At 36.2% G+C, this 18,774-nt stretch overlaps 1 protein-coding gene across 7 annotated transcripts in view; it reads left to right on the top strand.

The window, feature by feature from the left end:
• The window catches only part of LOC132906923 (whirlin), a 111,351-nt gene extending 94,065 nt beyond the window's left edge, over positions 1 to 17,286 (top strand). For 5 of the 7 annotated variants that reach the window (XM_060959564.1, XM_060959566.1, XM_060959568.1 and 2 more), the window contains 4 exons: positions 1,924 to 2,148; positions 7,978 to 8,283; positions 8,655 to 8,733; positions 8,838 to 17,286. In XM_060959564.1, the coding sequence (XP_060815547.1) occupies positions 1,924 to 2,148; positions 7,978 to 8,283; positions 8,655 to 8,733; positions 8,838 to 8,980 (753 nt within the window). In that variant the 3' untranslated portion in view covers positions 8,981 to 17,286. The remainder of the gene's footprint in view (positions 1 to 1,923; positions 2,149 to 7,977; positions 8,284 to 8,654; positions 8,734 to 8,837) is intronic. The other 2 variants (XM_060959569.1, XM_060959571.1) reach the window with 1 other exon arrangement.
• The last annotated feature ends 1,488 nt before the right edge of the window (positions 17,287 to 18,774 follow it).

Raw genomic sequence — 18,774 nt, forward strand, 5'->3', positions numbered from 1 at the left:
TTATAGAATAATACATATCGTGTCCTGATGGATTGCGTGGGATGAGATAATATGAATCAAATGACGATTCTGTGGATGTGGTCTTAGAGAATGAAAGATAGATGATGCTTTGGAATTATCTTTAGTATTGGATAGAGTTCTTTAGAGGTGGATTGGATCAAGTGAAACGTTGTACGAGCAGCTAGTTGAAATTATGTTAAGAGTACATAGGGAACTGATATATAAAATTCTAATTAGATATTAAATTACAACGAAATAGATAAAAATCCCTATATTATATATTAGATATATATATTTTATAACATACAGAATAAAATTAATTGACTATCGTAAACCAAGAAATCAATCGTTATTAATCTGAATGAAAGGCCAAGTATCCCATAATACAGAAAATTCTAGAGGAACTATTTCCAGCGAGAAATGAGGAAAGCTCACGAATCGGAAATGAACTGAAGAACGCCAGAAAATAACATAGATAAAATCGCAACTTTTTCGATCCCTCGAGAAGCTATGATCATCTTACCTGTCTGATTATAGCTGGAACATTCTACTGAATTTTAGAATAAAAACCTTCAAATTGAAAGTTTCCTTTAAACGATCTTCATAGCTTCTATCCATCGCTAAACATCATACAAACCATTTTTACTGTGTAAGATAGTAAGAAAGAGGGATAAAAAAGAAGAAGAAGAAAGAGGAAGCGCGATCCGTGCAATCAAAAGTTATCTACGGTCCCGACTGAGAAACCTTGAAATCACTTATGACTGTGATCGCGCCGATTTCCCTGTAATCTCAGGTTTATCGGAGGTATACACGGAATGAGAATTTTCCTTCGTTCTCGTTGTACGCATTCTATCTCGGTTGTATACGATGGGAAAGGCTCGGTTCGGATTACGCGATCCTGACGCGATAATGATGATTACCGCGCGCGTCACGCTCGTCCAGGGACCATGGGGCCATTTTTCTCGCCGCGCCGTGAAATCGTACACCAGCGCGAGCGATTACGATATAAATCGATCGCCTTCGTGCCGTGGATTAATAGCGGATAACGGAATCGCGGAATAGTTGCGTGCACGTTACCATTGCCCGGGATGGAACTTAACGAGACGATTGAACAGTCGCTGACTGCTTGCGAAAATTGAGAACGGAATCCCTCTTGGTGGTCCTAATGGCTGTAGATTGTGCACGGATCACTGAAAGAATGTGTTCGTACGAAATCGATGAGTTTTATGGAAGATCTCTAGTGTACTTTTTGTATACGTTTGAAAGTGTTCAATTTGCGGGAAATTAAAAATGGATATTGCTCACTTATAGCTATACTATAGCATTCTCTAGATTTTCATCTGATAGCTTTATTTACCTCTGCTGACTAGTTAAATAGAGCGTAGTTTGATACTAGAAAAATGATCCGCCTCGTGAAGATTTATGAGAAAATTCTTCTACGTTGCGGAAGATTCTAACTTACATGTAAAATAATAGTACCACCTATGTAATTCTAGATCGTTATTTCGTAAGCTATGTAATAAAATACATAGCTAAGCCATGTACTAAAATAAAGTAGTAGTCACAAGGATAATTCCCTAAATCCCTACAGCTCGTATCTGAAAATCTTAACCACAACTTTAACTCAAACTCACCATTAACATTATCCACCCTATATATTACACCAATAATACTACTAATCCCTATCTACATAACTCTATAATAAAACAACCAACAGCTACCGTCCTTCTCTCTCTCCCCCAAGAAAAACTCTCTGGAATTCCAAAACACAAAATGAACACAGTGAAACGAAAGGAACGAAGGCTTGACAATGGCAAAAATAAACTCACGTTGACGAGACTGTAACCCTATAATGTAACGTTGTATCGGCTGACGGGGCTAACACGTGGCTTTCGATGTTTTTCTCCCGGCGTCGCGACGCAGGAGAGCGACGGTGGTTGCGATGGTAGCGACGCCGAGATGATCGGTAATGGGAGACGCGGAGGCGGAACGGAAAGGAATCGCGATATGGAGGAGGATGAGGACGAAGGAAGGGAGGAAAGGAGCTCAGAGGGTGGAGGTGGTGGAGGTTTCGGTGGTTGGAGGTCCCACTTGCTCGGTGGGCTAACGCAACGTGTCAAATCCTGGTACTGGGGCGCCAGGCCCCTCGTAAGTTTAAATTTAAACGAACCACCAACACACAAAAGTCTACCACGCACAGATACTTCTTTTTTTCTCTTTCGTTCTTCTCTCTGTCTATCGATTTTTCTCTTGATTTCCCCCTCTCCTTTCTTTCTTTTTTTATTTCACTTTTAAAGCCTCTCTTGTTTTACTGTACTTTAAAATTTCAATTTTTTTTTCTTTCTTTGTTCTCCCATGTCATCCGCGAAACGTTTCGAATCGCGTCAAACGTTTTGAGTCGCGACGTACGACAGGCCGACCGTGCAATTCTCGACGAGTTTTCTTGAAACTTAAACGGCCTGACTGTCTTAATCTGATCTCGAGTGTTTTAAAAGCTCCCTAGTGTTAAAATCGTCTGGAGTAATGCAAATTTGCAAATTTCCAGCCGCGAGTCTTGTACATCGCTAGGCTGAAATTTCCAGGCTTTTAACGCTCTTCGATTTTTTACGCGAGTCGGGATGGATGAACTCTTCAAGGTACTTTTCGAGATTTTCGCATCGGCTTTCTGGTTGCGACTCGAGGCTTCGTATCCTCGAACTGCTTGTAAATCGAAGAAATAAATAATCGATCGCCAATCACAATTTTCTGATACCTATATAGAAGCAGGGAGAATACGATGGATACTTTTCTTCTATTTATTTTTTGAATTTTATTTTATCTTGCTAACTAATCGATTCATCCAAGAAGGTCTAATTAATCAAAGAATTACAATCATTCTCTTGAACTAAAGGCAATTGTGATTACTTATAAATAGACTGAAAAATAATTTTATATCGCGTGTAAAAATTTAACCAAATTTTGGGATCGGGACTGTTCCAGAAAATGAACAAAAAGATTTATTCATCAGTAGTATCATTTCATCGGATCCAATATTAGATCAATAGACAAAATAGTGACAAATTCTAACGTAATATTCGAAGTGTTGTCCATGAGATGTTTAGTAAAGTAACTAATAGATACGATTGTAAAACGTAGTGACAATAGTTAGACAATATATTACAAACTAGTCGGTAAACCTGTTTAACAAAAATTTAATTTTTTGACAGATAGTAGGATAATGTCCGATAGCATTATGGTCTCAGAACTTTCCTACTTGCTTAACTACAAGTTCACTTTGGTGAAACAGAACTTTTGCAATATTTTACACGAAGCTTGTATTATAAACTGAAGAAAATATGCAAACTTTAAACGCGCGGTTATTCCGATACGCATATATTAAAAAGAATGAAAAGTTCTAGTTCTTAGAAAATCGACAATTTTTATAATTTCAAAGTATAAAATTTTTTAATTTTTAATCGAAAAAATGAAAAAGAAAATATTTATCTTTAATCGGTTTACGTGATGGTTAAATAAAATAAAATCATGATCGATAATCATTGAAAATCAAAAGTTATCTTAATTTAATTGTCTAATATCAAGCCATCGGAAACGATCATCCCTTTTGGCATGAAATTCTCCCAATTAGATCTCTGTCTTTCTTTTACTATATGTTACATTACAAATATATTTCTCTATCTATCTGTCTCTTACTTCTTTCTCTATCCCTGTTTCTTTTTACCAAGATCAATTTTCCTTTTTCTGCTCTTAGAGTTAGCGAATTTAGTCGAAATAGCGTTAGGTGTGTACGTGTTTTTTCTTAGATGTCTTGCACATGCTACTTTCGATTTGTCCTTAACTATATATTCAACGCACGACTACTATAATATCTATGCAATGTATATATAATTATAAGAACGTTCGAACACGAGCATAAATATATAATTATATATACACCGTCTGAACATATGTCAAAGTGTATTTTTACATTATATTTAGATGTCTTGGCATGCACGATCACTTTACTCACATCGAAATACAGTGTAGCAGTATAGGTTGTATAGTCAGGTACAGTAGCGTATGCAAATGTTTTTGGTTGGATAAATTTTTCATTTTATATTCCAGAAGCGATGTCTAAAAGAATTTTAACTGATACTGGCTATGAAGGAATAGCGAGCAAAAGAAAGCAATAAAACGAATACATACTAATTACATTGTCGTATAATATTAGTAGATTGCACACATTTATGCAAATTCACATTTGTATATATATATATATATATATATATATATAAACACAAATAAAGAAACCAAATCTAAGAAAAAATTTGATACACTTACTAATTATTATAACAATCTACCCTACTTTAGGTATTTTATATATTCTTGCATCTTACCTGTATTTTATGCATTTTTCAGCCTTTAAATATTCCATAAATGCATAAAAATGTGCAGTCTAAATTATTTAAATTCTTTACTAAATTATTTAAAATTCCTTTAGAAATCGCGTTTGGAACATAAAATGAAGAAGCTTTCTGACTAGGAACTTTTCCACATCACTGTATATTCGCGACTTTAAAATCGGTAAACGGAGTGTAAAATCGAAACGTAGATATTAGTATAGTTTGTTTCATGTTATTCAATTGCTATAGAGACCGCCGTTAGAGATTAGAAACGTGCAATCGGATCCTAAACGAACGTAGACAATCGATAGAACGATGCTGTAGAGTTCGTAAGATAGGATCTTTGTAGGAAGAAAGTTTCGATCAGTAATGGGACGCCATCGATGACGATAAATCAGCAGAGAAAGCGTAGACAAAAGTTTTCACCGAACAAGGAGACTCGAAGGGAACCGGAAAATCCACGAGGAAATGGCTCCCTGACGAGTTTCAGTTCGACGACCATCGTTCACGCGTCATTTGAATTATTGTCGTTGTATCAGATCGATTTTCAACCTCTACAGCGTCATGTAATTTACAAGTTACGTACATTTTATGTAATAGTTAAAATCTTTCATTTCGTATATTATTTTTTAATGAGAATTTTAATTAAAAACTACAGGAGAGAAATATAATAAAGCATAGTTTTAATTGTCTTGTAACAGAGAAATTTTCCAATCTATTTTAATCATTCGCTACAATTTTCAAAATTTCAATTGTTATAATATTGTTATTATAAAGTTCTACGTATTTATCATTTATTTTTGGCAAACTTAAAAGATTGTTCTTTTTTCAATATATTGATGCTTTATAAACGACGACAACATTCTGAGTTGGATTTCAGTTATGTGACCTAATTTTGGACTGCTTAATTTTCAGTTGATTTCAAACAAAATCTTTAGATCTCAGTTTGTCTCCTAAGCTTGTATTTTTTCCACTCTGGCTTCGCCGTAAAATATACAGAATTATTGAAGAATCGTTTCCATTTTCGTTACTTTTTTTAATTATTTCGCAATTACGAGTTGACAAATGGGATCCACATAGGTACGCATAGGAAGAGAAATTCACGGGGCGAATAAACACGCGTGCGTTCGCGTGTTCTCGTCACACAAACCGCGTTCGCTTGCGAAACACTTTCACCGCTCGCGATTCGCGTTTCTCTATGCAAGGAGGAGGCCGGCCGCGAAACTTGGTTCGCGAATTCGCTCGATTTCCATGCCCGTCGACCGTGACCTACGGATCCGGCTACCGAAACATCTGTGTCGGTGGAAATTTGACGCACGCGATAGAAGTCGAGCGAATTTCGAGACGATCTGGAATCTACGTTCTGAAATTTTATTTTTCGCAAAACGAAACCGAGAATTCTGTATAAATCAAAACGTTTGACACTAGAACTGTCGACAACTAAAATATTATACAGAATTTTTATCAAAAGAATCAAAATGACAGCGACATGCAAAAATATATAATTTGAGGAAAGAAATATTTTCCAATAAAAATATAAAGATCTTGAGTCATATATTTTGCAAAAAATTACTCAAATCTATATAGATCTATAGGATCTGTAAAAATTATAATATTTGACGATTCTAGAAAATGTAGAAAGTAGAGAAAATTTCGAAGATCCGTAAAATTTTAAAAATCTATAAATTCGACAAAAATCCATAAATCTAAGTCTATAAGATTCTCATGGAAAATTACGAATCTATAATTTTGTCGTCTCTTCTAGTTCTAATGTTAACGAACGCGTTAGAATTCGCTCGGGGGACTCGCGAGTTGACTCAACAACTGAAGTTAAACACTAGTTAGGAATTCCTCAAGCGACGTAACAAAAAAAATGCCGAGTTTGCTTCGGAAATTGAACGAAGAGCAAGGAGTTTCGTGAGAATTTCGAAATTCGTGAAACTCGACTAGTTTGACGAGGAAAGGTACGTGACTAGTCTAGGAAAGATACTCGTTTTAAAGGTTTAATCAAGGATTCACGTGCCACGATCATTTCTATCATCGTCTCATGATCTCTCGTCTTTTTCCGCACGTTACAAATTGAAATTGAAGAACCAATTTCGTTAAATGCCGTGCGTTAAGAAAGTTGATCGTGCAATCGCAATTTCGATAAGAATAAAAGAAATGAAATATAATTCGATCGTAAAATAATTGCACGACAAAACACCACCACTACCACCACCACCACTCTGTCCGAGCACCACCAACACCCAACTGCTACCAGCCTATCAGCAAGCATGAAACTTAATTTTTTAATATACTCTTATGATACCTATATCGATATATATATATATATATGTATATATATTTATTTATTTATATGTATGTAAATATAAATATATTACACGATATATTTATATTTATTGCTATATATATTTATATATATATATATTTTTTTTTATTCATATTCACGTTTTTTCTACACGATGTTGCGTACGATGACTGTGATTGCATATAGGTAACAAGAAGAGATGTGCATCGTTGTGGAGAAGCGAAGCCCGGTAGACAATGCAAGTTGGCTGTGGAGTAACTACAAAGGCGAACATGGTGAAACCCATTGATCGACGATATTTGGTTATTTTTTAAAAGATAATACCGCCTTTTAAAATACTACGATGAAGATACCATTTGAAATTAAATTTCTTGTAATTAAAAATTATAAAAATTTATATACAAGATATTTCTTTTATCTTAAACTTCTTAATCTTTTCACAGTGTAACTTGAGAGAAACTTGTACAAGCAGTCAAACGTGATATACTATGCATTTTATATCTTAAATGTCATCACGAGTAACGTAATTATTGATATTTATTTTTTGTAAAAGCTAAACATCTGATACCAGAGATGCAAAAAATCTTGTCCATGAAGAAATAGCTATTTTCCGGGCAATAATTTATATATAATTTTATTCATATTCGTCTTAGCACTTTGCACAGGGTTCACAGAATGTTACGAAACGCGAAGTGTTAGAAATTCTTTCGTATCGTACCTTTCACGAACCTTTTCGCGTAACCAACTTTACAGACTACCAGGACTCCCTTCGACTACAGCGTGCACACGAACTTGTCAGCATCAGCCTCCTTAGCTCTTATGTGCTGTCATCATGCGTGTTCGAGGTGGCTTTTACGGACTGCGTGACAGTGACCGTGTCCGAAACTCATTTCGCGTTAAATCTTGTATTTTCAACTTGAAAAATGTTCACTCTGTTTTCAAGTGGTGAATATTTCAAACTTCTTTTCAAAAGAAAGCGAGACAACTAAAACTAGAAGCATATAATTTTCGTTCTATTGTAAAAGCATGAGAATTGTCAATGTAGAAAGTTCAAATCAGAATTTTCAAATGATAGAAAATTCAAACTGGTACTTTCGAAACAAAATATTCAAATAGCATCGAAAGAAACTAAGAAACTAAAAGGAAGCAACAACATCTCGAAAATACATCCAAAAAGGAATATAAATCAATTTTTCTACTAAGTGAACAAACGGTGGCTGTCACAAGGTCAACCGGAAGCCGGGTGGCTCAACTTCCACCGATGAAACGTAGCTGTGCCCGTTTCAGGAACTCGCGCACAAGCTCTCACGGAGCTTTGACATGCAAGAAGCTCAGCTCCTCGAAGAGGGTGGTTCTGGTGTAGCTACTGCCGGGGCTGGAGGTGCCGGTGGTCCACCACGAAGGCATCACAGTGCTCAAAGGTTGACTAGAAGCGAAATGTCGGAGAGAAGAGAAGAAGATGGCGCCCTTGTGGTTCCTGATCATCAGGGTAACCTGAGGATCACTGTTAAGAAAACCAAGTCGATTTTAGGTATTGCCATCGAGGGCGGTGCCAATACTAAACATCCACTGCCCAGAATCATCAATATACATGTAAGGAAATTTGTATTTGTATAAATATTATTTGGAAAATAATATTTAATTGATTGGAATATGAAGATATTAGGAAATATCAGAATTTAGGAAATTTTCAAGTATTGTGTATATTTGTACATCTCGAAAAAATTTGAAAGTAAAATTTAGTATTCTGTAATTAATGAAATATCAATGACTGAATTTATTTTAAGAATAACGTTTGATCGATGAAAAGATATCGAAAACACATCCTGAAACGATCAGTTTAATTACAGTCGTCTATACATATAGCTATAGAACACTTAAATATACATTATTGATTTGTAGTTCTATTGTTAGGTAAACAAAATACCGATATTCAGAACACTAATCAGTTTACACTTTCACAGGATAATGGAGCAGCGTACGAGGCCGGTGGTCTCGAGGTCGGTCAGCTGATCCTAGAAGTCGACGGTCACAAGGTCGAAGGTAATTTCATCTTCCAAATCTTTCTTTTCTCGCTAATCCATCTACAAACATGAAATGAGAGAAATGATAAAAGTCTAACATTCGTCTGTATTTTGTTTGAACAGGTCTCCATCATCAGGAGGTAGCAAGGCTGATCGCAGAGTCGTTCGCGAGACGAGACCGCAACGAGATCGAGTTCCTGGTAGTCGAGGCAAAGAAGAGCAACCTGGAGCCGAAACCGACGGCTCTGATATTCCTGGAGGCGTAGCAGGAATCTCCCACCTCCGAGCCGGAACCACCGTAGCCCAACGTGACCAGAGCTCGGCCCGCGACATACTTGGAGCGTCGTAGACGCTGAACCGTCTGTTGAAGCTGAAGAGACCGATGGAACGAGGAAATCGATCATGAAGCTCGTCGATCGACAAATGTAACGAAGACAAATCGACGAAGAGAGAAAAGAAGACGAGCTTGCCTCTTCATCTTCATCGAACGCTCTCGATTCGACGGTCGAGCTCTCAGTCAGGTGCTAACTAAACCTGGCCCTGGTGGTGGGAATTTTTCAAGAAGAAAATACAAAGAGTAAAAAAGAAGGAAAGATAAAGAAGCGCCACGAACAGAGGAGGGGTTAGGCGGCGAGTGAAGCTCGATTAGCGAGTCAATGGGATGATAATTACACGATCGTCGACACTATCGTGGCTGCCCTCGTTGCTGACGAGCCAGGCTATCGGAAGCTTCTAATCCTTCGGCTTTCCAACTTTTTTGATCCAAGAAGCCGTTTGATAAGAATAAATATTGTCAAAGTTTGCGACGAGGAATTAAAGTAGGGACGAGTACAAAAGAGATATGGTTTGAAGAGACTATTTAAGAGAGACACTTTGAGTGTGAGGATGATGTTAAATGAGAGAAGGAAGGTTGACTGTGCCAAACTATTAGGGATTGTTTCGTGTATACTAATTATGATACTCTTAATCGTAACGAGATTCAATCAGAGACTCTGCCAAGACAAGAGATTCACGAATATGTGAGTAGCAAAATCGTGCGATCCTGAGTGACGAACTTGTGCTTAACGGACACAATCACGAAAGCTGTTCACGTGCATGGATCGAACGTATCAAGAGTACGAGGCAGTGAGATTATGCGAGACATGTGATGATTCAGTAAAATGCGTTTTCCAGGATCCTGGCCGATGTCATCGATCAGGATTTTCGTTGATGTAGTTCCTCAAGGGCTTATTTAGTGGTACCGTGATGACAATCCGTTTAACTGTCTTTTAAACGTCTGAGAAAGGTACTTTTTCCAGCTACCACGCAATTATTTCAAGTTTTAAATGTCTAGTTTCAAAGTTCAAATCTTTTATTTCAAATTTTGAATAATTATGAAAATAATTGTCATATATTTCTAAATCTATCGAATCACAGCCTGTTAAAAACCTTCGACTACGGATCCACAAAACTCTATTTTTGCATAAAATCTAGATAATCGTATAAGCAAATAATTCGTACTTAAGAGAACCCAACAGGCGGCGAGGAAAAATGACGAGGAACAAAATCGACGGAAGTCCTAACCGAGTGGAGCCTGAGATTAACATAGACTTATTATGGGAATTGTTGAGGCTTAACAAGATATATTATATATACATATATATTATATGATAATATTATTATTGACTATCGTAGTGGAATTGCAAACTTGTACCTACCCGATCACACCTCAAGCGCGCACGGACTTCCGGTTACTGGTGCGCGCTGAGGCGGCACCGAGGAGCGCGCAGAAGGGAAAACTGAGAAGATTCTATAAGAATATGCGAAATATTTTCAACAAGTTTAAATAAATATAGACACCGCGTACTTAGCAATGGGCCTGATCGTTCGAATTTTTCGAGAGATCGCGGACGATCGCGCATAGAAAAAAAAAAAACAAATTTCTTGAAAAATCTGAAAATTTTCGTGATCGAAGACGAATGAAGAAAAGGAGAAAGGAAGACAAATTCTGCACTTTCTGTAAAATTTGGAGAAAGCGTGAAACGAACAACACGCGATCACGAGATCATAAACGTTTGTTTGCATAGTGGATCACGTGGAAATTATTTTAGAATCACGTTCGCGTGAGCGACGATTCCTTCAATTCGTACGCGCGCCACGCTTGGAAAACTCGAGGCTGTATTTTTCATACAGAGATTTCATGCTTTTTCACCTCACCTTGTTCACGTGGATCACATCGTTTAGGCATTTTTTACGATGAATCATAAACACGATGACGAGAAGAATTTTCTAAATGATACATTTGTATCGCCTTATTGTAATTGATGTCTCGAACTTTTCGATCGTTGTGCACGATCACGTTGATTTTCGTCGCTGTGTAATTTGGAAAAAGAGAGAAGCAACTTGTATCTACGCGAGTTAGAACAGCGGTTCCTATTAATTTCGTTGAAAGATCTTTAAGTCTTTCTTGGGCAAAATCTTTTTTAAGTAAATAACTTGTTCGTACAATTTAGAGAGTTTTGTTTAATTCATTTTATTAAGTAAGGAGAAAGTAGAATTCGTACGTGTTTCAGTTCTTCCGGATCGTTTTACAAAGCACAGAGAATTAAATTTCAAATTAAGTAGAAAGTTCGATTTTCTTTCGTGAGTTGAAAGAATATTTGCTTTGTGGAACTGCTTCGTTAGTATTGACAAACCGTTTTTCGCTAACTATTTATAACGTAATTGTTACCGCAATAATTACATTTAAACGAGTAGTAGTTACTAATTATCAATTCGTGAGTATAAACGTAGCGACTGTTGTTGTAAAAGTAAATGGTTATTGATACGTCTTGTTTAATATCTCTACCTGTTATCAAGTTAAACGTAATTTTACGAATAGTAGTGTGTATACGTTGAATGTCGACGAGTCCACAAGTCGTTCTATCGAATGCCGATGATCGTCCGCGATCTTGCTCGCTTTAACAAAAATGATAAAAAAAGATAAAAAGATGCAAAAAAAATAAAACGTGAAAAAAATACCGCGCAAGCTTAAGTAGTAAATTATCGCGTATATGTAACGAAATAGCCGAATCGGGACGCAGGCCAATGAGAGAAAGCGAGAAACGATTCGACGAAAGCCACTGACGGTTCAAAGATTCGCGTTTAAACAAATTCCAATGGAGTTTTTCGATAATATCGTGTCACGAATATAAACGTATTGTCAGAGTTTATGTCATAGAATTACTGTTTTATAAGAACATCTAGTCAAATAAGGTAATATATCGTTTAAATGATAATTCTTGAAATATTTCATTCAAATAATACGTAAGCCCTTTTATCTAATTTAATTCTTTGCATTACTTAATTTATAAGGCTACTTTTCCATAAAAATTCTCAATAAGTATTTAGATAATATTACTTTTATCTGAAATGATCAAGCTATACTATTACGGTATAAACACTTTTATATTCGCATTAATTTTTAAACATTCTTTTTTTAATGTTTAAAAATTTAAAAAAAGTTTAAAAAAAGAGAGAAGGAATCGAATTTTTTGATCGTCAGTGCGCTAACCAAGAAAGCACGTTTCAAAACAGTAATGTACCTGGACGCGTGTACGACGTATTCCGGTAAATGTGCCAAAGAGAAGAAAAAGCTACACGGAGAAGAAGAAAGAAAAGGAAGAGAGAAGAACGTTAGCGTGGAATTCGAGCGCGGAAAGCGGGAAAGTTGTGCATACAATTACAAGTGCAAAATGCAAAACAAGACGGAAACTATTACGAGTGGACGATCTAGAGAAGAAAAGAAACCGCAAAGAAAAAACGAAAAGGAAGGTTTTTCGTAGCTGGTGTGCACTCGAGTTGTTTTCTTCGTTGTTGCTTTGTATCGCAAGGATGCAATTGCACCGCTTGTCGCGAACAAGCCACGGGATTAAGAAACACGAGAAATAGAAACAAAAAAGAGACTAAGATGGGAAATAAAAGAACAAAGATGGGAACGATAGGTAAAACGCGGCTAGTTGCTATTCGGCTAAGCAAACAGACAAAACTAAAAAATACCTCGTGTGTTAGTGTTTCTTCCTGTTTTCGAAGCGAATTTTTCTAACGAAGCATCCAAAATAAATTCGACGTCCCGGATAAAGAACAAGGAATAAAAGAAGAAGAACGAAAGATGAAAAAAAAAACATAGGAGGAAAAATCACTATGGAAAGTGGGACAAGAGATGAAAAGAAACGAAAGAAAGAAGGAGATGATATTTTTGTAAAAGCCTTCGATGTATAACGCAATCACCGGAGCGATTCGAAGATCTCAGCTGACATATCCGACAATGCCTTACCGCTTTGATGAAACGATGAAAGAAACAAGAAAAAACGAATGGGTTCGTGAAAGCGACGCGAACCGATCACGATCGAGGAAAATGTTCGTTGGAACTTCCCATTGATCAGCGTCAGTGGATACAGTACGGTGCGAAGCAATTGGCACACACAGCATTGGCTTTTCGATCTTTCGATTTTGCTTAACGATCGGACACAGAGCGGAGCGACGCTGATAATCTTTCTGGTTGAAGAGTTATGTAAAGCAGAAAAGTGGGAAAAACTGGTTCTATCGGGCTCGGTTCGAAACGGAGAGCGTTGTTTATAAATGTACGCTAGAATCGGTATTCCTATTTTTTAAACTCGTGCAAGTAATCTTAAAAACGAGAGAAACGTTTACTCGAAATTTGGAATATATGAAGGAAGAGATTTGTCAGAGTTTAAACGTATTTTTTGCTTCTCGCGAGAATAAAATAAATGATATTCGATTTGGAAATGAATTATCCAGGTTTCTTAATTAAATGTTCGAAGAGGAACCTGTAAATCTAGACGTAAGAAAATTTACAAGAGTCTTTTCTCTTTTCGTTTCATTTAAATACGTTCAACTGAAAAAGTTATCAGTAAGTTTCTCCATCATCCAATTGCAACAAAAATATATCAAAACTATGATACAATAGAAATGAAAGGAAATATCTATCGTTTAAAGACTGCCAAACTGTTGCAATTAACCACGTAATTACATTAACGGCTTCATTATCTTGCACGATGTATGCTTCACGGTCGCTGATCCTCCGATCCCATCGAGACAAGAAGAGAAAACAGATTCGTCGCTAGCTATTTTTCCACACACAAGTTCCCTTTATTCCACAGCAGACGAAGGTTTCGAACGTTTCAAGAAAAATACTGTCGCTCTCGGTCGATCGCTTTTCAATTTCTCAAAAAATATCAGCTACTGCAAACAGAGAGAGACAGAGAGAGAAAGAGAGAGAGCCAATCTATCGTATCAATGAGCCATCGTGATTCCCCTTCGATCAATGATAATCGCTGATATAATATATCATATGAATATGTCGATGATACTTTTGGTTCGATTATAAATTCATTTCCAGGGATGGAAGTTTCGTGCGTTGAAATAAATTTTAATGAACACGATTTCTATATGAAAATCAGATTAGTCGCGAGACGATTGACCACCTTTCTCCAACGAAAACTGTTTTCTCTGAGAAAATCGGAAACCGATTTTCTTTACCACGAGCTCGAGCGTTCGCCTTTAGTCTGGCATTAAAGTCTCCGCGTTATTTACGTTTCTCTTGCCGCTTTCGTCGTTTTTTTCTTTGATAAAAATATTCAATAATTTGTTGCTTCTTATTAGTTAATATTGGTAATTAAAAACAGCATTATAATATTGATTTCTTCAAATTTGAAAAATTTAAGAAGTTGAAAATTATTCTATTGAAGTTAAGCGATCGGAAAGATAGTAATTGTTTATTTTAAGAAATTGCTTGAGCGAGTAACCAGAACTAGGTGCCTTAACGAAATAATTCTTTCCATTTTTTCTTCTAATTTCGTAAAACAATTATATCTACTTAAGATTTATGAACCTACGTATAAATTTAAAATTACCTCAAGTGAAAGAAAATGAATTCCAAAGATTCAAGCGATGTCCTACGATCAATAAACACACGACGAGACGATTAGTCTACGATCGATGTCAATTAATTAACCTTTTGTACTCCAATGGCGATGTTTCTCACATACCTTTCATCGACACAAAACGAAAATGAGCAGAAAGCTACTGTACAAATAAATTTACCTTTCATTTCAATACATTTCACTGTAAAAATGCGCTGAAGTGGTGTGTCGATCGAATTATAAAGATACTCAAAGTGCAAAGGGTTAAAGTTCGAAGGGGAAGCGAGAAAACGAGCGAGCAATCAGTGGCGATAGATGGTAGGTGTTTCGGCTAGAAAAGAATAATTAGACGAGGACGAACAGGTTTCGTCCAGTAAACCCGAGATTATCTTAAATAATAGCGTTAGCTCCTACAGGACACAAAAAGCATGCTGCGAAGTCAGAAAAGAAAGAGCGTAATCTAGCAGAGAGCGATTTATTTTTTCAACGACAAAAGAGAAAAGAGAATCAAACCTGAGAGACAAACACGGACTCGTACCACGTTAAAACCTGTCCAGCTTTCGCACGTTCACCATCCGCAAACTTGCTTTTTCTCGATCGACCGTGGAACCGTGGGTGCGAGCGAGCATTGAAATCGATCCTCTGGTCGGTGATCGAGATCGATCGTACGATGAAAGGCGAACCAGGGATTTCGAACGTTTCGAAGAGGAAGCACGTGACTTCGCTCCAGGAAATACTACTTCCATTTCTTGCAATCGATGGTGATTGGAAGGAGGAAAAATCGATTGAGAAATTGCATTAGATATAAAAATTCAGGAATTGGATTCAGCTTTAATTCCATTAGAAAACGTGTTTGAATCGAAGTTGAAGAAATAAGAATTTCCCACTCGAAACAAATATCAACTCGATTCTTACTATCGAACGATTTCTGGCATTCAAAATCAAAAGGACAATGTATAGAAAATTCCTAATTGTCGAGTATTTGGAATGTTTTCTCTGTCGGATATTACAGCAAAATTCTTCGAGACAAAAATTTCGCATCCGCGATTAACGATCTTAAATACGATCGATTCTGAATGATAAGAAATTCTTAATGTCATAAATTTTATGAAACGTTACAAAAGTCTGTCTTGCAACGAAATACTTTAAGAGAAAAAGCTAGCATCCACGATACCACGTCGCCTCAGTCTCGAAAGTCGATCGACAAACGTAATTCGCGTGAAATCTTTAGCTTAAGCTTCGTACGCATCCTCGTAATCGAACGTCAAGATAAACGAGCGAGAAGATTGAAAAAAGAAGAGGATCCACAGGGGACGATTCGCTTGACGAATGAAAAATAAAATCGAAACATTATGCAAAAGCGAGTCGACTATAGTGGTCGGCGGATAAAAGGGCTAATCGAATTGTAAAGCAGATGTAACTGTACTCGTAACGTTTCAAGGAACACTCTGTACATAAGCAAACCGCTCGTTCATACCGCATTTCATAGATCATCCTTTTTGCAGCCGATTTCGTACACCTTTAGAGACACATATACACGTACGTTCTACACTTACAGAGACCAAACAAATTTACACGACTGTGTAACACATAACAACAACACGAAGAATCGTTCCAAAGGATGAAAACGACGAGGCTCGTCGCGTTAATTAACGACCCGTCGATTAATACGCTCATCGTCGTGGAACGGAGATAGAAGAGATCGCACGTATGAAATTGTTACACCAGGAACATGTATACAATGATACGTTGCGCGTATACAGGGTGTAAAAGAAATATGTGCCACGATCTTATCGTATTCGACTCGTTGTGCAACCATATTGTGGAAAATAATTAGATTTCTAGGTCTGTTTTCTTTTTCCTATTTTTAGAACGAAGTATGGAAAATTTGTAACTTTGACAGTAGATGTGTTTCGCTTTAGAATCGATGGAATTTCTTATTTATTATAAACTCGTGTCAAGTAATAAATTGCTACGTTTGAACAAGTACTAGTTGCATAGCACGTACAATTAGTCGATAAAAAGTTAATAAATTGATCGAACGATTGATAAGAATACTTTCGTTCTTTAATGAGACGATACCGGAGTTTTGTGTGTCGCTGAACAACACGCAGCAAATTTTTGGATCTTCCAGTTAGTTGGAATTTGTAGATCTATTTGCCTTAGTAAAATTCTTCTTTAAATCTGTGCTTTTTTATTTGGTTGAAATAGAATAGTACGTTGAAGGAAGATCATCAAACGATTCTTTTACACCCTGCGTATACGAATACACGACTACACGATACATTCACGGACACGCGTAGAATAAATGTAAAGGGACAAAAGGAAATTCATCGTTTCTCCGAGTGTAACGCGCGCGACCATATTGTTTAATTATTGTTAAAAATCGCAGACGCTTTAATTGTTTGTTCGAATTGTTGTTGTTCATTATTGTTACCGTTGTCATTATTATCGTCGTTGGATGTCGCGTAACGTGATTACGATCACCATTCAGCCTGTCGATTTGTCCTTTTTTGCGTTATTATTATTATAGTCATTATATTATGATTACGACCGTGAATATTATTATTATTATTATTATTATTATTATTATTAACATCACCACCGCGACGATGACGATTATTATTGTAATTGAATAAAACGTTCACCACGAGAGGTATGAATATTTATCGAATCTTTCATTTCGTTTCCTACTATTTTTTTATTTTACTCTTCCAATCTTTTAATTTCCCGTTTCTTCATATACTTGACTATTTTGATATAATTGTTTGTTAAAAAAGATTGCTGAATAATAAATTACGAATTAGTCGTATAACATATTCTTTGAAATCTTCATCGAAATAATTTTATATGTTTTGTTAGATTTTGTAATAATTTACTTCGTCTTTCGATATTACATTTTGGGGAATATTATAAACAGATTACATATATGCTACTGTAGTTTAATAATATAATAAATAACGCTTTATACGCTAAATAAGAATAGTTTTCATCTGTGCTCTTCATTTGCAGAGGATAATGGAATAAAATGATATATGTATATATCGCTGATTAAATAGATCTTACATAAACCAACTTATTATAGAACGTAATATCTAATATTTGAAAATTACAAAAATTAATTCAGCTAAAAATTAAATGGATGTATCAATGAGCGCCAGCGATCGAAATTTACCACAGATTCCTTGCTTATCGCGGCACAGTAAAAGTGTAACCGGTAAAACAGACGCAACGAGAGAGTTGACGGCCGCAGTAAATTCAGAAATCTATTTCCGAAGCTCGCTGCGTTTGCTCGTAATTACGTAATTACACATCATTCTCGCCAATTAAGCTCGAATTATCGATTTCAAACTGATTACCAGCTAATTGCCTCCTGTTTGGAGGACCACTAGGATGACCACAGCTTATAAAACAATCGGTGATGTAATTTCGAGTTAAACGATGATAATTACGTAACTTCGAGGCCGCGTGAGTTTTTATTGATAGTTGTCAAGTGCTGGTTACAAGCCTTCTGTTGTACTAAGTGAAATGAATTTATCTCCTTTATATAAAAGAAAAGAAAATATCGCTTTATATAAGTACAAGTATCCGACTAGCATTTTTATGGCTAATTTGAGTTGATTGTTACTCGAATTTTAACTAGATCTGCACAAAAGTTACCACAGGATCCAATAAGTTGCCATTTAATAAAATTAGTGAGTTGACAAAAGGTTAAGGGTTATAGGTTAAACTTCTCTTTTATAACCTCACAATTGTTTATCAAATAGGATAATGTCAATACAATTTTAGCTTGTGATATTTACTTGTTTATTTCTTATAAATTTGTTTATTATTGTTTGCAATGATATAAAATGAAATTCCCAGGGGAACGGAATAGAACGACAAATTGTGTTGCACATGAACTGTCTATTTAGCTTCCGCTGCTATCTAAATAAAGAAGAACGATACAATCGAAAACGAGCTTCACGTTGAACAATTGCCTTGCTTAATTCTACGAAATAGCGGCGGTATCCTACAAATAAACGAAGCGTCTCGTTGGATTTAGAAATAATTGAATTCCCACGATAACGTTCGAGCCAAACGAAAACTAGAATGAACAGAAAACATGTCGAGATCAGATATCACACAACTAAAAAATACGAAGGAAACAAATAGAC

This window comes from Bombus pascuorum, chromosome 5 (genome assembly GCF_905332965.1).
Source record: "Bombus pascuorum chromosome 5, iyBomPasc1.1, whole genome shotgun sequence".
Classification (NCBI taxonomy): Eukaryota; Metazoa; Arthropoda; class Insecta; order Hymenoptera; family Apidae; genus Bombus; species Bombus pascuorum.